A 21,868-nucleotide genomic window follows, 5' to 3' on the forward strand; every position below is an offset into this window, starting at 1 on the left:
GTGGAAACAGATTTGTTCTGCAGTATTTTGAATTAAGATACAAATATAACAGTAATGTCTAAAAATGAGTAAAAATAGAGAGGGAATTATCAGTGGGATAAGTACTGATATCAGAGTGACTGCAGAGAGAATGATGCAGTGGCACAACGGTTCTCCCAAGGAAGGGAGCTCCAGATACTAAATGAACATAAGTAACACATTCTTTGAAGAGCCAAGGCCTTCAGCAGCCCCTCAGCATTTATTAAACATGTACAAATGCTGGCAGGTGATCCCAGGGCCTGAACACTGACCACGTGAGCTTATGAGCACAAAACCGAAGTCCTAAACTGGTATCTTCAGAGCTAGAATATTCCTGTCCTCAGATGCCAGTCCAGCTGTAGTGGTCTGTCCCAGCCCCTCCTTCCTCTCGTCCCTGCTGACGCAGGAGGCTCAGAGCATGGTGACCAGTTTAAAGCTCCCCACTTCCGTGGTAGGAATAACGTTGATAAAGGTTTTATAAAGGATTGCTCCTTTGGGAAGTTGACAGATTACCTCCCTGCTCTCGGCGCTGCGGGGCAGAGGTATGTAGACCTCTTTGGTGTATCGTACGATCCCATCCTCCAGGGCATAGAGGGTCTTGTTACGGCCCATCCCCACCTGGAAGAGGATGAGGAGTGTTACAAAGGAAAGGCCAGAGGTCCACCCCTAAAGCAGATCTGATCACTGGTCTGCCTCATTTGATATCCTGCCTTCAACAGCATCTGTTGCTTTTTATTTTAAAATAAAACCCCACTGCTTGCTTCCAGCAATCAGTATGCAGTGGTGCTCGTTACAAGGGAGGAGACACTGATTCCACCCTGAAGCACTACACCCAGTTAGTTACAGGAGTGTTTTGGGATATCTCTAACTTTTAGACCTTTCCTGAGTCACACAGGCACAGGTGTGACTCTGAGCAGGCTCTGCGACGATGAAGTACCACGTAATGAAACCCAGTTTCGGGATTATATAGAATATAGGGAAGAGCATTAAGAATGAGCTTGAAAGAGAGGAGGCACCGAGTATGGGACTCTGCTGTGGGCTGCTGTTCTCCGAGAACCAAGGAAGAGATAGAAAACAACTTACATGAGCCCCTGGATGCCAGCGTATCAACCGCTGCGTAGCCAAAATGTTGCCTGCATGCACAAATGCACCTGCAACACAGTGACAGAGTCAGACTGCAGAGAAATGGAGCTCCCTGAAGCCTGGGCAGAACACAAATGGTTCCAGGACTTACAAACCCAGCTTTCTGTGGGAATTTTCTAAGGAAAAATTACTTCAAATGCTAAAAGCATCTAAACAAAAATGCTGTTAGCAGGAAATAAAGGGCAATTGATATACAATGGCAAAAAGCAATTCTAGTCTTTGAAAAGATTACTTCTATGGTACAAGGCATTTTCTGGTGGCTTGAAGGCATTTGTTTTATTACCTTTTACACCAATATGTTTTCATCAGCAAAGCTAATAATTACGAAGCACTCAGCTGCAAGAATCTGTACTTTGGCTTCTGCTAAGCCTGATAATTCTCCCCTTTGTAAACATCAAAAATGCCCAGCTTTTCAACACAGTGTGGGGGGAAAGTGCACACACTTAAGTTATCAGGTGTCCCACAGTGTACCCTCCTCCCAGGAGCTCCAGAGGGGCAAAGTTAGAATCAAAGTACATTTTCTGTAGGCAATTTGAGCTGGCTGGTTGTGGGACCATCTGGGAGGGAGGCTGACTCACTGCTAAACCTCCCCTTTCTCAGTGAAGAGCCGCCTGGCCACCTCCTCCTGAAATGCTCAACTGACTCCCAGACCACAGGAGAAACTGGGAAGAACCCAGTGAAATGCACATGAGACTCAGTAGATACTCAGGCCTACCTTCTACTTTTTTGTATCCGTAGCGCTTCCCAGGGCTGCGGCCACCTAAATTTTTTGTGCTACCCCCACTTTTCTTAGAAGCACATCTGACAGCAACCAGGCTTGTTTGAGGAGTAGTAAGAACTAGGTTGGGAACAAGAATAACAAAAATGTCAGCTGAAAAAAAAAAAAAATACATGCTTTCTTTTTTCATATTTAAAGGATGTCAGTTAATACAAGCTTTAAAACTAAAGACAAAAGAAAGCTCATGGAAAAAATCCTACTTCCAAGATAAATCATAAGTAGACTACCAAGGCCTATGTCCCTGCAACAAGGCCACATGTCAAGTACTGCTGCTGCCCAGCGAGGAATAAAACCCTTGGCAACAATGAAAGAACACGCACAAATTCCTGTTTCAGCAAGGCCTTGTAAAATGAGGTACAGAAGTTACCAGTTGCTGTGCATTGGCCTTATACTGCTTTGAGAAAAGACAAGTTGTGATCTCTGTTTCAGCTTCCCCTTCGACTAAATGGCATTTACTTACACAGTAATATTTTGAAATCTTGCAAATGCAAAGACTCTGATTGAGGACAATATACAAGCACATATAGAATTGTTACCCTGAACATACTAATTGAAGCATTTTGTGCAAATCCTTGAGTTACAATCAGGACAAGTCTAGGAAAAAAAAAAAGTTGTTACAGACACTGATTGTCTCCAGAACACAAAATATCATTCACACCCCAAACTTCTTTCTTAATCAAACAAAGACTGACAGAAAACACGCTGTTTTTCTTATTAAGAAAGCTGACCCTCTCACAAACTTCTCTCTGTTAAAAATGATTGAGATATAATTAGTTCTTAAAAATCTTTTCAGTACCTTCTTGCATGCAGTTTGCAGGCAAATCCTATTTTTCTGAATACCTCTATCTGGCTCTTAAGCAGCAGGTTAGTATGGATGAGTGGTTATCACAACATTCTTGTTTCCTTAACCCAAGTAAAACCACTGGATTAATTTAATCTTAATTAAATTACCACAGATACCCAGTGACCTAGAAATGTGGGTGAGAAAAGGGTAATTGCTCTACAAAGAGCCATTAACTCCAGGAGCTTACCCATTAAGTAAAATAAAGTCTCATGACAAACTACAGGGAAGTAGGCAAAGATGAACAATAGCTACAGTTCCATATATGTAAGTTCTATGAAGTTACAGTCCAATTCACTTTTATCAAAAAAACTCCCAACAGCTTGATTGCAGGGTTTACATTTTGTGTTGCATCTAAGAACCTCAAAGCATCAGACTTGCAAGGAAAAGCAGTTATCTAGAGAAGACTGAGAGAGTTTGTAACTTGACTGAAGTTATGTTGGAAGTCAGTGGAAAAAATTCACAATTCTGATGTCCCGCCGAAGAAAACCACGAGGCTATTTCTGTAACACTTCTAGATTTAAAAAAAAAAAAAAAGGATTTTTAAAGCCTACCGACTATTGCACTGCTCAAGGAGAGCGCAGCATCCCTCGCTGTTTGGGCTCTACCTAGCGCACACGAAGACTGTTTTTCCAAAGATGCTTTTTTTCACCGCAAGGGCACTCAAGCAGCAACACAGAGAGGCGGTGCAAATCCCCATCCCTGGAGTCCAGAAGCGGTAAAGCCCTCGGCTCCACCTCAGAGCTGACCCTGCCTCCAGCAGGTTGCACTGCGAACCACCCGCGGCCCCTTCCTGCACGAACCACCCCGCCAAGGGGTAGCGCTTAGGCCTAAAAAAACCGCCCGTTTCACCACAGCACCGCCGCGGCCTGAGGTACCCGGGGAACGCACCCTCAACCCCTCCCGAGCTCAGCCTCCCACCCCGCGGCGGCGGTGAGATCCCCTGACTCACACAATCGCCTCAGCGCCGCCATTTTCCCCTCCCGCCACCTCCTCTTCCGGTGGGAGGGGCGGAGCGCGCACGGCTGGCGGCGATTGGTCCGAACGTGCGCGTACGCGCACGTTCGGACCAATCGCCGCCAGCCGTGCGCGAGTTCGAGCCAATCACCGCCTCTTCGCCGCGGCGGGCGCCGGTCGCGCCCTTCTCTCAGGCGCCCGCGGTTTTACCTCAGGGGAAAGCGGGATGGCGGAGAGCGAGCCGCGCTCTGAGGAGAGCGAGGAGGAGGAGCTGCCTACCTTAGCCTCCCTACTGCAGCCAGCGCCGCTGCCACCGCCCGGTGGGTTGAGCTACCGGCCGTCCTCATCTCCCGAGCCGGGGAGGGCGGCAGGAGTGGTTGTGGTGGTGAGCAGTGGGAGCGATGATGAGGATGAGGATGAGGATGAGGATGTGGTGGAGGTCGCCCCTCTGCCAGAGAGGATCAAGAGGAGGGTGGGAGCAAAGAGGGAGATGACTTTTGAGCCCACGGAGACAGGCGGTGGGGTTGCAGCCAGGGGACCTGGCATCGCTAGCGGTGAGCGGTTGGCACCTGGAAGCGGAGGGCCGCAGGAAACCCTGGTGTCATCTGGAGAAGTGTCCTGTGGCAGCCAAAACGGCACATGCAGTGCTGAGAGGGCTTCCTTGTGCCCACTGCCAGCCTCTCAGACTGACTCTGCACATCAGTCTGGTAGGCCCCTGGTTAGCGGAGCAAGCCCAGAAACATCCCCTCCTCCCAAGAAATCAAAATATAGTCAGAAGGAAAGGGAGGCAATCTGCCAGGCTGTGTGGCAGAAGAGGAAGGAGCGAGAAGCACGGAGAAGGCAGCAGGAGCAGGAAAAAGAGAAGAAGAGGGCCCTTGCCAAGATCCTGAAAGCTCAGCGACCAGGGGAGTGCCAGAAATACATAACAGTGGTGCTAGATCCAGGTACTTGTCCTGACAGCCTGCATCGGCCTTATATTGACTTTTGTCTCCTCTCTGTGGAGGCCTGACCCACACACTGATTTCAGTTCTCTTGCAGGTAGAAGGTGGTGGACAGATCCATAGTGCTTTGCAGGCTGCCAATTATTCCTGTGTGGTTGAGAATCAGGCTGTTCCCTGCAGCATCACTTGGAGGAGAAAGACTGTGTCATCTCAGGTGTGCGAGCAAAATCTTGATGTTCTTGCCCTTTTCTTCCTCTTGTTATTTGCACTCATTAGTAATTGTATTTAGCAACCCAAGCAAACACCCACTAATCTCCCCGCCTCAGAGGTCTGAGTGGGAGCACTGGTTTAGAGTGAATTATAAACAGAATGTTGGTCTGGCTGTTTGTTTTCGTATTTGAACAGATAGAAGAAGATGATGAATGGACAGAAGAACCAAATGTCCTGGTTCTGCTTCGCTTGGAGGAGTTTTTGGCCATGGTTCACCACTACAAACAAGTGAGAGTGCTTATGACATTTGTGCTCTCAAACATGCCTTTCTGTTAGGGTGGTGTTTGTCTTCCCTCTTCGCAGCAGGAAGGTTTTGATGGGGAATGGAGTTATGGTTTCAGTAAACCAGAAATCTCTTTTTAGAAGCCATTAATGGATCGCAGCCAGTAGGGTTGTATAATGCAAAGTTCTGACAAACTTTCTTTCCCAGTTACAATTTTTCACAGATATTTGAAGAGGTAACACTGTCATATCAAGTGGGATTATTTTTTATTCTTTCTGCCATAACCTTATAGCTGATTAAGTATTGCGTGCTTGCCCCTGACAAGCTGTGTGAACAGACTGTTCTGCAGACCCAGCTGCAGAATCGGAGCCATAGGTTGCTGTACTTGCATGTGTACCTCGGAATGATTTAACTCCTTTTTTCTGTTGATCTTTGCAGGAGGCTGAGGGCTTTACAGAAGGACAGAAAGAGACCCTACAGAGCTACGTAGATCATGTGATGGAAAAAATGCCTGGGAAAATTCTGGCACTGGCAGTTGTTGAAGTAGAAAATTATTTCAGGTAAACTTTTTTCCCTCCAAAGTTTCTTTGTTGTCTCTGGCCTTGAAAAATGCTGTTACATTAATTCCTTCTAGCAAAGACTGGAGCATAAGAGGTTTGCCCACCCAGAACTGCTCCACTATTTGTTATATAGAAACAGAAGCAAAAGTTCATCCAGCCTGTTGCCACAGTGACCAATGGGAAATACCTGGGGAAGGGCATGAACTCCCAGTCTTACTTGACTCTTCTTTGGTCTCTCAGAATTCAGTCAAAAAAGAGACTACAACTGGCAGCAGCAAGCAGAAACCAAGAAGAGAAACAGGGAAAATGGAGAAAAAAGACAGTTAAGGATTCTGGCATGGAGATAACCAGACTGGATGTGGAAAATGTGAGTACCTTTAAAACAGGCATGCAGCCATCATCTCTTGTTGTCTGCCATTGCTTGAACATTTGACCCAAACACACACTTTCTTGGAGGGAGGGATTCATGCTCCATTAGTCCGTGTGTCTGTCAGCAGAGCTCTTTGGGTTCAGTTCTCCACTGCTCGGGTGCATACCTGCTCTCCCATGGACTGATGTGTCGCCTTCACCTCGATCCTGGGCGGTGGAATGCCAGCCTCAGTCAGCATCCCTCGCCCTTGGGGGCCTGCTGGCAGAGCACATCAGCGCTGCCCTGGGCTGGGTGGCCTGCGTGTAACCAGAGCCTGCCACTGAGGAGCTGCGGCAGCTGAAATGGTGCTACGCTGATGTTAACTGGCAGGAGACAGGCCACCCCTAAATACTTCAATGCTTTAAATTAACTGTTCCCAAAATGGGGAGAGAGCGGGTGTTCCTGTCCTGTAGCATGATGTGACCCTTTTTTGTTTCGGACAAGAGTGGAGTTTGATGTGAGAAGATTAATTGTTCCAGTCGTTTTTTCCAATGACTTTTACAGGCCTTGGTGGATCTGCAGCTGTGCAAACAAGTCCAAGTCAGCTTTTTCAAGGGCTGGGAGGAGCTTGGAGAATTTGCCACTATGTTCACAAAAGCTGTGGCTGAAGCACCGTTCAAGTGAGTGAGTAGATGAGGTTTGGTCGTGTCTCGGGAGAGGCTGCACTTTCACAGTTACTGGGAGGGAATTGCAGGTATGCAGCTGTGCTTCGGTACAACACTATATGACTTTTAAAGGTGTGAGAAACAGAGCAGCTGCTAATGCAGCTTCTTCAGCACAGGGCTAGTTCTTGGAAACTGATGTCCTGCCTGGGGAGGGGTGAGAAGAGAGCTGGTTTCATGTTGGAGTCTTGAGCATCAAGCAAAGCTCTTGTTCTCAGTCAGATTTTAGGAGTGAGAAGGGAATACAAACAGGGTTGGGCTTTACAGCACCAGCTTTTCTTCTTCGGTATGTAACCAAGAGAGATATTCAGAGAATGAACCATTTAGCTATTTCCATTGATAAGGAAAACCAGAAGCATCTTGAAGAAAGCAATCGTGTGCAGTTTTACACAATCCCAGCATTCCTATCACAGCAGTTGCTGTATTTTGCATCTCAGCCATGAGAAGAGATGTCATTAAAAATGACATCTAAAAGTGTGTTGTTATAGTTGACAGGAAGTGAATTCTTGTTACTAATTTGTATGTATGCTGGCTTGTGTCAGGATTGCTCCCAAGTACAGGATTGTTTCTTTTTCAGTAGGAAGTCTGGCTCTTAAACAAGGAAATTAGTAATGCATGTAAAGAAAATAGGGTCAAATTTTTAGCATATATGGTGTCTATAGCAGCACAGAGTGCTCTCTGTCTCTGGTATGTGGTAAGAGATGCAGGGATAGGATCTTCTTCATAGACTCATTGTTTCATTTTCTTTCCCATTCTTTGATCTCCCTAGGCGAGAGCGAGAGAAGACGGGGTTCTCTTTCTACTTAGAGAAGGGGTGGTGTGGAGGGGTGAAGGTGGATCATTCTGGAAAGGGTCTCTTGGAAGTTTGGAAGAGACAGATTCAACAATTTAACCGGGTCAGCCTCGAGATGGCTGAGGCTGTTGTGTCTGCTTACCCTTCTCCTCAACTTCTGACCCAGGTGAGGATGCTTCAGGAACAGCAAGTACTGTGTGCAGCCAGCCAACTAATGTAAGGAGCAGAAGAAATCATTTTATTGGTATTAAATTTGACACAACAGTTCTGTATGAGCCGTTTAGTGAGGCTTTAGAGAGCGGACTACTGAGGGCGCAGTATTGGTTCGCCATCAGCCTGCAAGCTCACCAACGAGATCCGGGGACAGGCCAGGTGAAAAATGAGCGCACATTGTGAGAGGGTAGAGCAGCCCCGGGTGCATAGCTTTGATTATTTTTTTTGAGCAATGGATGCAAAGGAATGATAACAGTTCCTCCTTTGTGTTGGTTTTAGGCCTATAGCAGATGCTCCTCGGAGCAGGAGCGGGAAAACATGCTGGCTAATATCCCTGTGCGCCGCGGTGACGGTGTGACAGCCACCTCCCAGCGGGTCGGGCCAGAACTCTCCCGACGGATCTACCTGCAGATGACTTCCCACGATCCTGATCTCTATTTGGATTTCACTGGGTAACCCCAGGGAATGAGGATCTTTCTCTGCCTGTTAAAGTATTTATTCAGCTTCCTTTGGGAAGAAGCACCTAGACAACAGTCATTGATCCTCGTTTAAAGGCTTGAAACACATTCAGACTTTATTGTAGCAGAAGGCTGGATAAAATCACTGAATGGCTGGAGTTTACACAAGAAAGATGGTGAACATCTTCCATTAAGAGCATGAGCTGGATTATGGTACTGATACTTTTATTTGTCTTCCTAGAAAATAAATAATTTTGAATAATAATAATCTTTGCTTCTTACCTTCCTCTATTCAAGATGCCATGTTATGTCATCTGTTGAAAGGAATACTTTCTGCTATCCTAAACTGCAGATAGTTATCTTCTCTATCCAGTGTGAAAATTCCTAATGCTAAAAGCAACATGGTGCTGCCCCCTGCACCTGCTCTAGTGAGGTGGAAGAACTTTACCTCACTAAATAGACTCTCAGTTTTCCACTGTGGCAGATGGGAATGAGTAAGACTAATTTTCAGATATAAATTTAGACTGCCCTGATTCAGTCTCCAGACAGCTTAACCTATAGAGGGTCTTGAAATCTGATTATATGCACTGGAATTATGAGGTCTGAACAGTTGGCAGAAAACGCTTTCTTTGAATTAGGCTGAGGAACACGCTCGCCTGTCCACGAAGCCATCAGCACTTGTGTGCACACAAGGACAGTTGAGGTCTTTTGTGACAGCACTTACTGAGATGAGTGTTGAGAATGAATGGAACTGCACCTGATGGGCAGAAGTTACCCTTTGGAACGTGCTGCCTTGAATGACAAAATACCCCCCGCTACACCAAGAGGTAGGACACACTGCGCAGGAGCCCTTGCTGGCCACTGGCAAGCTTCTAATCACAACTGATCAATTTTATTAGCCCAGCATTTGTGAAGTTAAGCAGTGCTCTCCTGGATGGTGAAGCAGCAGGATCCCGCCTGATGCTGGCAGGAATGTCTGCTGAGAGGAAATGTTGCTTTGAATGTTGTTTGCTGTTTTTCTGAACACTTCTGGATAATAAGCGAGGACTTTTTGAAGGATGTGATGAGTTAAATACCAAAAGCAAAGCCTAAAGCTGCTTCAAGGAAGCACAGGAAACAAATATTCTGTTAAGGCAGAGCTAGGCTGCCTTTCCTTCTTTTTATCGGGTATTCATGCTGCTGCTTTTTTCTGTGTGGCACTCAGGGAACCACAGTCTCACCATTAGGTTACAAAAAGGTGAAGGCTTACTACTTCAATGATGGCCTTGGTATGAAATGCTATAGATTATTTCCTCATGGCACTGCTCTTACAGCAGTAAGCCCAGGTATTAGAAACAAGGGAGTGATTCTGGTGCCTAACGGAGGATGTCTCAGTCTAACGTGGGTATTCTCTGAAATCCACACTTACACTGTGACATGCACGCTTCAGTGCTCAAAGCCCTTCAGGATATGACAAACTTGTTTGGTTTTCTCTTTGAGGAAACAATAAATAATTCATAAGGCCCTTGCACAGGCGAGTTTTCTTCTCTAGGTGCAAACCACCCAACCTCCCAGCCTTCCCAACAGCCCCAAGGCAAAGCCCTTTCCCACCCACCTGCTTCATTGGGTGATGCTGCCACGATGCCACCACTTCAGCCAGTGACCCGCACTCAACACACCTGCTGCGGGTCTCAGACCCCCCATTGCTGCAGATGCTAAACCCAGCCTGCAGACTGCCCAGAAGCCCTTCCTAAGCTACTTTGTTAGCACTAGCTAGTTAAAATTAATGTAGTCAGAAATCATTACTATGTGTACTCAGAAATAATTTTTGCCTGTTTCTAAAAGACCGAATTAAAATGAAAACTGCATTACCAACACAAAACATCCACTTCAGACAAATTGCTGCGAAAATTTTGTATTGAAAATTTTCAGCTCCTTTCAAAAGTACATCAGCTTCTTCTCTCCAACATATGGACGCACAGCCATCCTACACACTTGTAATTGGTCCTGGATAGGCCTTGACATATTATTCCCATATAGCCATATCACCAATTTTAGCACAAATAGAAATGAGAGCAAGGAATGGATATGTATGAAAAACTCTTTACCTCCAGAACAGAGCTAGAGCTACCTAGATAAAGGCTGTTTTTTTCCACTCCTACGGACTGGCAGCTTTCTGCACCTCACAATCTAGGTAAACATCCCTTGGAGGTGAGAGGTGTTAACAAGTTTAGGTTAACACAGACAAATAATGGGAGTTACAGGCCAACTGCGAAACATGCACAGCAAAGATGATCTGAACACTAACTCTGCTCTGCGTGGAGTGGACCAGCAAACCAGTGCTGACTGATCAAAAGCAGTTTCATCAGAACACAATTCCATAGGAATTCTGGCTGCGTAGATGGTGGAGGGAGATGCTGACGAAGCAAGTGCCCGTCCAGGACAATCACTGCTGCGAGTTTTGCTGTAACATATTTTGCAGGGTTTTGTGGTTTTGCAGAGCAGCTACCACATCCTCGTAGAGAGTGTTCACGCTGACGCACAGCGGTTGACGTTGCAGCTCTGTCAGCTTGCAGGCAGCCAGAGTACAGAGGACGCAGAGCAGCACCAAGAGCAGGACCCTCAGCACCGACCGTGACCAGGAGTGCCTGTGCCGGGGCGGCTGGGCGGGACGAGAACTGGAGGCAGGCTCTGTAACGAGAACATTTACAAGATGGAGAATGTGAGGAATTAATCAAGTATCTTCAACAGTCTACGTTCAGAAACAAACTGCTCAGGTAAGGCACTTTAGCCTGGGCTGCAGTTGTTTTTTGTCATGAATTTTCATCACTTAACTCTGATTAATAAGTAGACGCACAGGATCTGTTTAGGGTGAAAAGTTTCAGATTTAGTTTCAGGGGCAGCAGTGAAGAGGGTGTAAAGCAACTCTGTGTTGCACAAGATCTGGTTCTGCACATAGAGTTCAGTGCAGTTAAAAAAAAAAAAAATTAGTGAAGTTCTTAGGAACTTTCTGAATCTTGTAGCTTAGCAGTTCCTCGGAAATGCAGACGAAGGGGAAAAGGGCACAGGAACAGATCTCAGTAGAAGTCCTACAGGTTCCCCCCTACTCCCAGTACCAGGGCTGCATAAAAGCAAATCTGGCAGCATCAAAATGTGACAAAGATGAAACCTGATGCAATCCCACCCAAAATGGATACTACTTACTTCGGGTCTGCACATTTTCTTTTTTAGTTTTCTTTTCCATCTCCTGTTTTGCAGCTTTCTGAGCATCATATTCCCGTCTTCTGCGTTCCTTTTCTTCTGCCTTCTCTCGCTTCCTCAGTTCCCTCTCCTGAGCCTCCTTTGCTCGCTGTTCTGCTTCACGCTTCTTCTCCATTTCTGGGCATTAATAGGAAGTTTTTCTCTTTTATGTAAAGGGTTGGCATTGCCTTCTTCCTTATTACCTGCTTATCTGTTCCCAATTGGAATGAGGAAACAAATAACTATCTTTTTTTTTTTTAATCTTTGGGGTTTTGGTTTTGTTTTTTTTTTTTTAATATTACATACCTTGCATTTTGCTCCCTCAGCCTTAGGCTTTCCTTAAAATAAATCCTGTGCTGCTCTTTTATACTTTTTTTATAGGTAATCTATAGTGCATTCCATCTAGAGATCTATTATTCAGGCAAGAAATCACATAGTTATTCCCCAGTATCCTTCTCCCTCCAGCCCTACTGCTCCTGGAGTCCTCAGGATTTTGGCAGTTACAGGTATTTGTTAGGTGGCAATCAGTATGTTTGGGCATGTAAGAGATCAAGAACAGTCCTCAGCAGACAGCACGTGAGGGCTCTTTGTGCTTACCTCGCTCTGCCTGGAGCTTCCGTTGCCGTTGTCGATCCTGCTCAGACTGAATCGCTTTCATGTGCTGCAGCACCTTCAAAATCCAATAAAACACCCTGAGGGCTCTGCAGAAGCTCCTCGCAGAGGCAGTTCCAAACAGAACGGCTGGAGCGCAGCTGAGGACAGTCAGCTGGGGCTGACCACCCACCCTCACCTACCCCTACAGTGGGGCTCTGAAGAGAAAGAGCACTCGCCCCTTCCCACAGGAATCTTTGGAGTTAAGAAATGGATCTTTCTGTTAAAAGCCAGATCTTTCCATTAAAAAACAAACATGGCAAACTGGTGCTAGCTGACACAGAGGATCACAGAACACTTCTATTTATGTAAGCCTATAGTTGGCCAGAACTTCTCCCGAGACTTGTGTTCTGGACTATAAGCCTAGACATGGATTATTTTGTCTGATTATGCCTCCACTTTCTTGACAACCGGCATTTAGTCTGCTCTTAACTCCACTAATGGAAGAAAATCCTACTTGGCCCAGTGTTTGCTCCCAACAGGCACAGAAGCAGTGAAGTCAGTGCAGTGACCCTGCACCTCACGGGCTGAAGAAACTTCAAACTGCTGCAGCAGCTGCCCAGCTTGCTAAGCAAAAAGAGGAAGAACCACAGCCAACAAAGCCAAGTAAGGAAAAAAAGAATAAAAGCAGATTCCTTACCTTGACAGCAGCTTGCTTACACTGCTTCTCATCCAGACAGTCTCCTGCGACTTTAGCCAGCACAGGATCCAGGGGATTATCCTTCAGATCCAGCCACTTCAGGTTCTGCAGAAAGGAACGATAAAGGGGAGGCTGTAAGAGCACAGTGGTCCTGCAATTATTTAACAGATCCAAACCAGAATCAAAGAACTAGTTTTCACATGAAAGAACAGGTACAGAAGACAAGCAGAGAGCTTGAGCAGAGGTGTTTTCAATAGATGTGAGATAATTTCCACTGAGCTGCGGTGCAGAGCCAGCTGAATTTTGGAATGGGTAGTCAGCAGGATGGATGCTTTACCAGAGAAATCAACTTGAGAAGGATCACAAGACCCTGGGCTGCATCCCAAAGCTTTACGTAACTGCCCAGCAAACAGCTTTACCTTGAGCTGTGCAAAGCTGACTGGCAGGGTGACTAAACGGTTGTTCAGAAGGTCCAGGTGCTGCAGATTGACCAGGCGGCCAAAGTCCAAGGGCAGCTGTTGAAGCCGATTTTTACTCAAATCCAGTTTCACCAGGTGCATCAAACTGCAGAAGTCTGACTAAAAACCAAACACAACAAAACCCAGACAAAGCTTGTTAGCACCTTTACAGAGGAGCCTCAGCGGGGGGTATGGGGTATGTGGAGACAGCCTGCAACTTGCATAAGCCATAATCCTTAATTTACTACAGAACTGTGATGGAGAAAAAGCACTCTCTTTTGCCTTGGCAGAGAGAGGTAGGAAACAGTGGGACAGACAGACAAGGTGATGTGCAGCACTCCAACTGAAATAAACCCGAGACTCCACTGCTGATGAAACTGGTCTGTATGCACGTGGGGGGATCCTCTGGCAGAGCCAGAGTGCAATCTTCATGCAGCGTAACCCTTTTCTCTCTCCTGCCTCAGCCAAAACCACCACCACCACTCCTGGCCCGTCACTGATTGCAGAATCAATCATTCAGCCACCCCAGGATGAGGAAAGTGCCAGTTCCAATCCTCCCGGTAAACTTTTACTGCAGCACAAGTTATCTTTTCTAAATACTTCCCCACAAAGGCTCTGTAGCACCTTACCGGCAAGGAAATGAGGTTGTTACAGGACAAATCCAATATAGTAGCTTTTGGAAGAGCGGCCTGAAAGAGAAACAAAGCACTAAATCCTCATCGAGGTACACCCACACCCTTCCGACACCACCTGCTTCAGCGCCTGTGGTTTCTCCCGCGTCAGCCTGTCCATCCCCCCCGGCTGCCGCCGAGGTCACCTCTCCGCTGGTTTCTGGGTCTAAAGGCAGCACTTGGAGACGTGGAATAGTTGTGAACAGCGGCAGCTGCTCGCCCAAGTACGACGGGAAACGCTCCTCTGCTGCCCCCAGTACCTGCGGGCCAGCTCACAAACACCCCCAGCACCTCTGGCTGCCCCGAGCAGCCCCTTCCCAGGGGCCGAGCGGGCAGAGCCGCCCGGGGCTGTGGCTGCGGCCCGGTCCCCGCCGGGCGGCCCGCGGGCCGGAGGCTCACCAGCTCCCGCACCGGCACCTCGTTCAGGTCGCAGAGGCTCAGGTCCAGCTCGTTGCCGTCCAACTTGTCCTTCAGGCTCGGCCCCTTCCCGCCGCCCCGCGACATGGCCGCCGGGGTCCTCCGAGCGCCGACCAAGGGGGGCGCGGGGCGGAGCGGAGCGGCCCCCGGGGATCGGTCCCGGCCCCGCCACCCACTTCCGCGTCCACGTCCGCGGCCACGTCCGCGCGGGGCCCGCCAGCCGCCCGCCGCGGGGCCGAGCGCGCCCCCTGCCGGCCCGGAGGGCAGCGCGGCCCCGCCCGGGGCACCGGGGCCCGGCGGCCCTTGCTCCGGCCCGGCAGAGCTCCAGCGCCCGCTCCGCGGCCCCTCCGCGCGAAACGGCCCCGGGCAGGGAAGGCGCCCTGCCAGGCCGGCCCCGCGGGGGGGTTACATCCACTCACACCACCGGTCACCCCGCACAAAGCGTTCAGTCACTGATAATCCCAATAGGAACGCAGAGACCGAGCGATCTGTACCTCGCTTTACTCTAGCGGATACCGTGGCTTCAGCCTCCTGGCAAGGCTCCGCACCGGGAGGGGTGGATTCCCTTTTTGCGGGACTGTTGCTCCAAGACGTCTCTTCGCTGCGTTGAATGTTCCCGCTTCGATCCAAAGGCCCCGGCGCCGTGTGAGCAGCTCGCTCTCCTGTCTCAGCTGGCCCGCGGTGGAGAAAGTCCGTGAAAGAGAAAAGGAACCTGGGGTAGAGCCAAATTAGTATTACCCGGTAATGGGATTACAGCGAGTCCTAACCTTGAACTTCCTGACCCCTATGCAAATCGTGATGTACAGGAACGTGAAAAGATGTGTTAGCTCCTCCAGCACATCCACTCCGTGTGTGCTTTGGTTAGGTTTTAAGTTGCCAGTAGGTCTCTTCCAGCACCCAGAGATAGGTGTTAGCTCAGCTCAGAGGTAATCAAGACCACAGGAGTCTGAGCAAAGGCACCAAAACCAGCAAACAAGGATTTGCCTCACAGAAAGTATAACAAAATCTGCCTGAGGTTAATGTGCTCTCAGCCGGGAGATTATAGAAGTTTCTCAGAGCAGGTTATTGTTCCCTCAAAGGTGAACTGAAATTAGAGCCCTCATTTGAGAAAAGCAAGGTCTAGTTATGCAAGCACCTCTCCCGTCCCTCAGATTTTCACAGCAAGGTGAGGAGGGCAAGGAAGGGCCAGAGGACAAACCTGCTCCAGGGATGAGTGGGGAAACCTCACGTTGTCAAATATCGCAGCACAGACACCAAGGGAGGCGGCTGATTGCCCGAGCCCCACGTTACCCTCAGGCAGCGAGGGACTCACAGCAGGTACCCTGCAGCCCCACAGCCCCCTGCGCCCTTCCCCACCTGGGGGGCACCACGTACAGTTCTGCTCCTGAGGGAGAAACCTGGCGGGGCTTTGGGGGGACCCAAGCAAGACCCTCTGCATCTATGGAAAAGGCCTTTGTCCATGCAGTGCTGCAGAGCCTGAAATCTGCACTTCTTGCACAAGTCGAAGAGCCTTTGGCTCTTAAGAGAAATAAATGAGGGTGTAGATCTGTTACAAAACCTACCTGCTTATTTGTGATTAACTTGAAGTCAGATTTTTAAATCTTCATTAGGAACAAATTAAATCTTTCTCAATGGTGCACCGAGTGTTACTCATTCAGCCTGCCTTTGCTTTGACAATCTTGAACAAATGTACCCAAATGTCAAGGTCACATTAACTTCTGCATAATTCTTGGTTTAATACCTAACTGGGATTCACCCTGTAGGCTAATGATTGGAACATGGGAGGATCAAACTGAAAGTCAGCTTTGTTTTTATTTATTAAGGGTAAGAGGTTTTTGGATCCCAGATGTTTTGGTGTTTGTTTTTTTTTTTTTACTCTGGTTATACACCACCAAGCATACTTTGATGCTTCTGAAGTACAGACAAGGAAAACTGCTCTGTGCTAAATGGTGAAAGGGTAACTTCTGGCTGCGAATATCACACAGCCTTACATTGTTTGCAGAAATCCATAAACCCACCTGGTATGCAGAAATGCATGAACTACTGATTCTAGTGGGACTGACATGTAAATGGAGGTACCTGTGCATGTCTAAAAAGATTTCCAGCCTCCATGAGGCAAACAAACCATAACACAGGGCACATTTGCACACTCTGCTAGAGGAATGATGCAAGAACATGAGCAAGGAGAAGGGAGTTCTGAGAGAAGCAGGGGGAACACTGTCCATCTAATCCTGATCTAGTGATCCCAGGGATATGAGCTGGCCACACCAGCCAGGGGTTGGAGACCATTCCCAGACCCTCCTCGGATCCCTGGTCTGCCTCACCCAGCATCCCCTCTGCAGCCATGGCAAGTTTTTCACATTTCCAAGACGAAAATCTCCCTTCCCCTACCAACAAAAACAGTCACTGCTGCCACCAAACAAACTTCTCGTGAACAAGATGCACATTGAGGAAAATCCCTCTTGCTTCTAAAACCAAGTATCTAACAGCAGAGGTCTGGTTGCAGTCAGTATTTCAGCACACAGCTGTGTTACGAGCACATTAATGGCTTTGGTGTCTGAGAGGCACCATTCTGGGGCCAGTATCGATGCCCTTGTTCACCAGCACCGTTGTACTCGATGTGGTACAGACACACGGTGTCCAGACACACTGAGCTCCAGCTTCCACCCGGGCAGAGCTGCGAAGGGCAGGCCGTGGTCACCCAGCAGGTCGGAGGCTGAGCCAGACAACCCTGCCTCAGGCCAGCACTTACCGCACCATCTGGTTAATGCCCATACGCGATTTAAAAGATGCGGACCATTTTCTGGGCTCAAATTTATACCCCAGCCCTTTCACGAGGATTAATTATCTTTTGGCCGTCGCTGCAGGCATTTTATGTGGGAAATGATGCGTGTGTCACCTCTTCTCCTTCAGCATCAGTGCCGCTGGTGTGGCCGGGCGCTGGGCAGAGCTCAGCAGAGCTCAGCAGAGCTCAGCACCGCTGCGCTCCCGCCTGGCTGCCTGCCCGTGCCCCTGAGATCCATGGGGGGATCTCAGCCCACCCGGCTCTGGGGCAGCTCCGCAGTTCTTAGCTTGGTCTCTCTTCCTCCCGTAGCAGGGCGCAGGCAGCCAGGGAGTGCCCAGAGCTCTTAATGACACAGTAACCGTGATAACCCATTAAGTGGATAGGGCTGGAAATCAATTAGTGACTCACGGAGCGCGGGCACCAAGCCACGGAGAAAAGTGGAGGCAAGGGGGGTTAGCTGCCTCGCACCAAAGTCTATCTCGAGGCGGGGGTCAGGGTTGGGGTTAGGCAGAAAAAGGCCGATGGGACAGTCTGGAAAAAAGAGGTAGCGGAGGAGGCGGATGGGGGGCAGTGCAGGACTTGGAAGCTGGCAGGTGCCCAGCGGGGCTCTGCGCTGCCACCCGTGTGCTGTGGGGGCATCTCCCCGCGCCCCCCCGCTGCCGCTCGGTCCCGCCGTCGGGGCAGGGCGGGCGCTTTCCCCGCTGCCCGTCCCGGCGCGGGGCGTCCCAGGCCGTGGGGAGCCGCAGCCCCCCGAGGCGGGGCGGGAGCGGGGCCGGGGCGGGCCGCGGTGCGCACCGCCCCCGCTGATCGAGCAGCGGCCCGGGCTCCCGGTTCCCGGTTCGTTCCCGCCGCCGCAGGCATGATCACGGTGCGGCTGGCAGCGCTGTCCCGCCGCGGGCTGCCCCTCCTGCGCCGGGCGGGGGGGCGGCGAGGAGCCCCGCCGGGCAGGTAGGGGTGGAGGACGGGGGCGATAGGGGACGGGGGCTGTGGGTGAGAGGGGATGGTGCCTGTAGGGACTGGAGAGTTGTACGGACTGGGGATGGAGGGCTACGGGGGACAGGGGGCCCTGGGTGAGAGGGGCTGGTGTGTAGAGGGGCTGGAGAGTTGTAGGGACTGGGGATGGGGGGCTATAGGGCATAGGGGGCCCTGGGTGAGGGGGGATGGGAGCTACAGGGGATGGAGGGCTGTGGGGCGGAGGATGAGGAGGCTGTAGGGACAGGGACGAGGGCTCTAGGGGATGGAGGCCGTGAGTGATGGGGTCAGGGGCTCTAGGGCAGCTGCAGAGCGATGTGGGTGTCCAGCCGGGTGGGTGGCTGCATGCAGGGAAGGCAGGCTCAGAAGGAGGTTTTGCTCTCAGTGTGTGTCACTGTCCCTTGGCTTCCCCCAAAAGCCCTCCAAAGTGGTAGAAGAGAGGCTGCATCTCCCGGGTCTGCCCCCCTCCGGCCTGGGAGGGGACCAGGGATAAACCCCGTGCAGTCTGCTGAGGGATGTGAACATGTGCCCAGGGCTGAGCTTAAATCTTTGTGCAGCAACTCCGTCCTGACTGCAGTAACATGAGAAGTATCAAACAGCTTCTCCATCCTCTTGCAGTGCTCTGACTTGTAGGCTTTGTCCAGGCAGTGTCCCTGTCCTCCTGTGGCCATGTGCACCCCTGGGGGGGGAGGTGGGGGACACTGGGGTGCCCGCAGGTCCAGGGCACTGAAGAGCTCTGGGGTTTGGGGGCTCAGGCCAGATCTTTGCCTTCCTTTGCTTCAGTGCTGCCTCTTGGAGCAAGTTCGTGGGGAAGAACAGGGGTAGGAAAGCAACTGGCTTTGGGAAAGGGTTTGAAGGATTAGTTGAGACTCAGAGCCTCACATGCACCAGGAGGTGTGACTTCCAGGGAACAATTCCCCAGGAACCATGGGGAGCAGCCCTTTTTTTCCCACACACAAGGTCCGGGTGTTTCTTTTCAACTGGGTTGAGATTAGAAGTGAGTGGCTGAAGTCCATGTGTATGGCTGGAGCCAAGATTGCCATCTCTGTCAAATCTGTCTTTAGGAAAGGGGATCAGAAAGGAAGCACGACAGAGTTCACTGCAGCTGGGACTCCAGCCCAGAAGTGAAACTGAGGGGCAGGCGCACAGAGCACTTGGAGAAGAAGGCCATGTATTTAGAGGAGTAAACTCTTTCTAGTAGCATTATAAAAAAAGTTTATTAAATTCTGTTCCTAGCGTTAAGTGGTATTTATCCTCTTGGCAGGAAGAGGGGAGGGAGGTGGAAAATGTAAACAAAAAGTAGGAGCCTGAAAGCTCTGGGGACTTGATCCTTCCTCAAACCAAAAAAAAAAAAAAAAAAAAAAAAGATGGTTAACTCTTTAGTCAACAGGATTGTTTAAAAGAGTAAAGAAGAGGTAAGGACAGGGCTGGGTTAATTTTCACCACCCTTTTATTGCAGCTGTGTTACATAAAGGACTCTTTACTCTTACTCTGGGGAGAGAAGCTCCTGGTAGATGTCCATATGCAAAGGAACTGGCTGGGGAGTCTGTGAACCTCTCTGAGTATGAACTTTGTAGTCAGGACAGTTCCCAAGCCCTGGGAGGGCAGAGCCTTTCATCCACGTGCGGTGGGGATGGCACCACAGATCAGGTCAATGTCCTTCACAGCAGCAAAGCGGGAGCTTGTGTGTGTGTTCGTTGTAGGGGACGGGAGGTTTTGCTGGTGCCTCTGCCTTGTGTTCATCTCTCACCCCTGCTGATAATTTCCACAGAGGCTGGTGAAGAGTTAAAGGTGAAAAATGAAGCTGGTTATCTTATATCAACAGCTATAAAATGTTAGTTGGGGCTATTCAGAGAGAAATACAAAGAGCTCCTAGGATTAGTGGAGAGTACTTGCTTAAGTCTGATCGTTTCGGCTTGTGGCCATCAGGCAGGAGTGCTTTCTGGGTCTGCCAGCCTTGGGCTGCTTGCCTGCCTTTCGCATGAGATGGGGAGGGGCTGTGCTTTCCCCGCGTCTCTGATGTTTCTCCATTCGGTCGCGCCGCTGAACTCCCGGGTTAGGGAGTTTTGCAGGAGCAGCCTGATGATGAGGCTGGCTCCTCTGCAGGCATCGCAGGCTGTCTTGCTGCTGGAATGTGTTGCCAACAGAAGGCATGTGCTCTCTAAAAGTAGTGCTTAGCAGTCTGCGATGAGACCCAAGAGCAGGCAGTTTATTTGCTCTTCTCCAGCTGAGTCAGGGAAATGAGAGCTGCTGTAAGAGCAGACCATCAGACCATTGGTCTCGTTTTATCTCCAGCAGTACCAGCTGCTTCATAGGAAGAGGTGGAGGGTTTATTACTTGCTTTCTGTAACAAAGATGAACAAAAAGATTATTTCTAACTCCTTTGGATTCTTTCTTTGTACAGGTCTCTTGATACATTCTTTCAGCACAAAATATACACTTGCTGTTGGCTATAGGCAAGAGGGAGACCAGCCCTACATATTTCCAGCATGATGCTACTGATAATGAATGTATCCTGTATCTGCCTCATTCCTGATCCCCAGTGTTTCCAGCAGCCTGATGTGTTTTATCCCACACCTTTCACTTCTGTTGTGGCCAGGAGATAAGTGATACAGAAATGCTGAAACATGTGTGAATGCCAGGCTAGAATTCGGGGAGCTCAAGGTAGATGACAGCTGTGAATTTTGCTTTCCTTAATGTATTTGAAGAAACCATGTGAGCAAGTGCTTTGTGAGGAGTAAGTGACTCTGTGTTATGATCAGAGATATCTTAGGCCCTAATTTCAAAGCTTCTGGTGCTTTTATTTGAAGATGTGAATGCTTGGGATGTTTGAGAGCAAGCTGTGTGTGTTTTCACACCGTAAGGGGGACCAGCAGTATTTTCACAGTGTTTTGGAGTGCAGGGCTTTATAAAGACATCTTTTACTGCTCTTTGATATTCTTTCATCCCCATGTTTGGGGGTAGGGAGGAATCCATAGCCATGGAGACTGGAGGTGGAACTGTCATTGGGCTCTGGCTTTGCACCTTCTTGCATTTAGTGTGACAATCTGGTTCCTGTGAGGTCAGGGAAACTCTTGGGGCCTGGAAAACGTTGAGACCGTAAGACCAGAAGGCCTAGTCTGCTTAGTGCTTTGCCAAGACATGATAGAGTGAAATATCACACTTCTCGCTGGCAATACAGCGTTGCACAAGTACATCTTGAAGGGTGACTGCAGAGATCAGGAGACTCTTTCAGCAAGACATTTTTGATTTTGATTGAATTTTCTAACAATCTGAATTTTCTGACAATTTTTCCTACCCTTTTGATTTTTGTTTTTCAGACGCGTGGTAGAAGAATGAGTTGGACCAAATTTTTTTTACCAATGAGTTCCTTGGCTGGTATCCCCGGAGGAACTGTGCAGTCCACGAAATGCTTGTGTTTACTTAGTCCCACTCCAGCCCAGTGCCGGGCCTGCTTGGCTCCCAGTGACCCCTGAGACAGTGCTCAGGGAAAGTGCTCTTGCACAACCGTGTCAGCAGCTGCTCTCTGGCCGCTCCAGCCCTTCTCAGGCTGTGAGAGTGAGCGGGGACATCTCTCTGTGCCTGAGCTGCCAGAGAAAAGCAGAGTGTAACTGGAGGCCGCTTGGCTTTAGAGAGATGTGAGTGTGGTTGTCTCCATTAAACATTTTTGCAAACAGCCTGCGATTTCCTCGTCCCGCTGGAGGTGGTTGTCTGAGACCACCTGACGGTGATGGGACAGTGGCTTCTCTGGTTGCAGTTTCAAACAGCGAGTGGCCATGGCAGTGGTTG

The 21,868-nt window shown here is 49.3% G+C and overlaps 4 protein-coding genes across 10 annotated transcripts in view; 2 read left to right on the forward strand and 2 right to left on the reverse strand.

The window, feature by feature from the left end:
• Positions 1-85: 85 nt before the first annotated feature.
• On the reverse strand, positions 86-3,805 carry MRPL27 (mitochondrial ribosomal protein L27). Of its 3 annotated transcripts, XM_074922280.1 has the most exons (5): positions 3,733-3,760; positions 3,335-3,388; positions 1,877-1,999; positions 1,102-1,169; positions 86-636 (listed from the first exon to the last, which is right to left on the reverse strand). In XM_074922280.1, the coding sequence occupies exons 1-5, from the start codon at positions 3,752-3,754 to the stop codon at positions 430-432; spliced, it is 474 nt and encodes a 157-aa protein (XP_074778381.1). In that variant the 5' UTR covers positions 3,755-3,760; the 3' UTR covers positions 86-429. The 3 variants fall into 3 exon arrangements, with proteins under 3 accessions (XP_074778381.1, XP_074778383.1, XP_074778382.1); XM_074922282.1 differs by lacking the exon at positions 3,335-3,388 and having other exon boundaries at positions 3,733-3,805; XM_074922281.1 differs by lacking the exon at positions 3,335-3,388 and having other exon boundaries at positions 1,877-2,032; positions 3,733-3,774.
• Positions 3,806-3,960: 155 nt separating this feature from the next.
• Positions 3,961-8,489, forward strand: EME1 (essential meiotic structure-specific endonuclease 1). 2 transcript variants are annotated; one of them, XM_074922057.1, is made up of 8 exons: positions 3,961-4,681; positions 4,765-4,892; positions 5,084-5,176; positions 5,610-5,731; positions 5,972-6,098; positions 6,645-6,760; positions 7,572-7,761; positions 8,088-8,489. In XM_074922057.1, exons 1-8 carry the CDS (start codon positions 3,964-3,966, stop codon positions 8,262-8,264), a joined length of 1,671 nt encoding a protein of 556 aa, XP_074778158.1. In that variant the 5' UTR covers positions 3,961-3,963; the 3' UTR covers positions 8,265-8,489. The 2 variants fall into 2 exon arrangements, with proteins under 2 accessions (XP_074778158.1, XP_074778159.1); XM_074922058.1 differs by lacking the exon at positions 5,084-5,176.
• A 1,661-nt stretch (positions 8,490-10,150) lies between these two features.
• LRRC59 (leucine rich repeat containing 59) lies at positions 10,151-15,009 on the reverse strand. 4 transcript variants are annotated; one of them, XM_074922265.1, is made up of 8 exons: positions 14,305-14,546; positions 13,864-13,923; positions 13,196-13,354; positions 13,017-13,072; positions 12,777-12,927; positions 12,083-12,155; positions 11,450-11,623; positions 10,151-10,936 (listed from the first exon to the last, which is right to left on the reverse strand). In XM_074922265.1, the coding sequence occupies exons 1-8, from the start codon at positions 14,407-14,409 to the stop codon at positions 10,692-10,694; spliced, it is 1,023 nt and encodes a 340-aa protein (XP_074778366.1). In that variant the 5' UTR covers positions 14,410-14,546; the 3' UTR covers positions 10,151-10,691. The 4 variants fall into 4 exon arrangements, with proteins under 4 accessions (XP_074778366.1, XP_074778369.1, XP_074778368.1 ...); XM_074922268.1 differs by lacking the exons at positions 13,017-13,072; positions 14,305-14,546 and adding an exon at positions 14,817-15,009 and having other exon boundaries at positions 12,777-12,881; XM_074922267.1 differs by lacking the exon at positions 13,017-13,072 and having other exon boundaries at positions 12,777-12,881; positions 14,323-14,544.
• Positions 15,010-17,937: 2,928 nt separating this feature from the next.
• Positions 17,938-21,868, forward strand: part of ACSF2 (acyl-CoA synthetase family member 2) — a 37,359-nt gene continuing 33,428 nt past the window's right edge. The window contains exon 1 of the mRNA XM_074921782.1: positions 17,938-18,055. Within this exon, the coding sequence (XP_074777883.1) occupies positions 17,967-18,055 (89 nt within the window). The 5' untranslated portion in view covers positions 17,938-17,966. The remainder of the gene's footprint in view (positions 18,056-21,868) is intronic.

This window comes from Athene noctua, chromosome 18 (genome assembly GCF_965140245.1).
Source record: "Athene noctua chromosome 18, bAthNoc1.hap1.1, whole genome shotgun sequence".
NCBI classification, from domain to species: domain Eukaryota; kingdom Metazoa; phylum Chordata; class Aves; order Strigiformes; family Strigidae; genus Athene; species Athene noctua.

Excerpts from the sequence above, each read along its gene's own strand:
- EME1 (XM_074922057.1), top strand. The coding sequence starts at position 3,964 with ATGGCGGAGAGCGAGCCGCGCTCTGAGGAGAGCGAGGAGGAGGAGCTG. Across the intron at positions 4,682-4,764 it reads AACAGTGGTGCTAGATCCAG|TTCTCTTGCAGGTAGAAGGT; the intron begins GTACTTGTCCTG and ends CACTGATTTCAG. Across the intron at positions 6,099-6,644 it reads CCAGACTGGATGTGGAAAAT|GCCTTGGTGGATCTGCAGCT; the intron begins GTGAGTACCTTT and ends TGACTTTTACAG.
- LRRC59 (XM_074922265.1), bottom strand. The coding sequence starts at position 14,409 with ATGTCGCGGGGCGGCGGGAAGGGGCCGAGCCTGAAGGACAAGTTGGAC. Across the intron at positions 13,924-14,304 it reads AGGTGCCGGTGCGGGAGCTG|GCCGCTCTTCCAAAAGCTAC; the intron begins GTGAGCCTCCGG and ends TTTCTCTTTCAG. Across the intron at positions 12,156-12,776 it reads GTAAGCAAGCTGCTGTCAAG|GTGCTGCAGCACATGAAAGC; the intron begins GTAAGGAATCTG and ends TGGATTTTGAAG.
- MRPL27 (XM_074922280.1), bottom strand. The coding sequence starts at position 3,754 with ATGGCGGCGCTGAGGCGATTGT. Across the intron at positions 2,000-3,334 it reads CTTGAGCAGTGCAATAGTCG|TTCTTACTACTCCTCAAACA; the intron begins GTAGGCTTTAAA and ends TTCCCAACCTAG. Across the intron at positions 637-1,101 it reads GCTGGCATCCAGGGGCTCAT|GTGGGGATGGGCCGTAACAA; the intron begins GTAAGTTGTTTT and ends ATCCTCTTCCAG.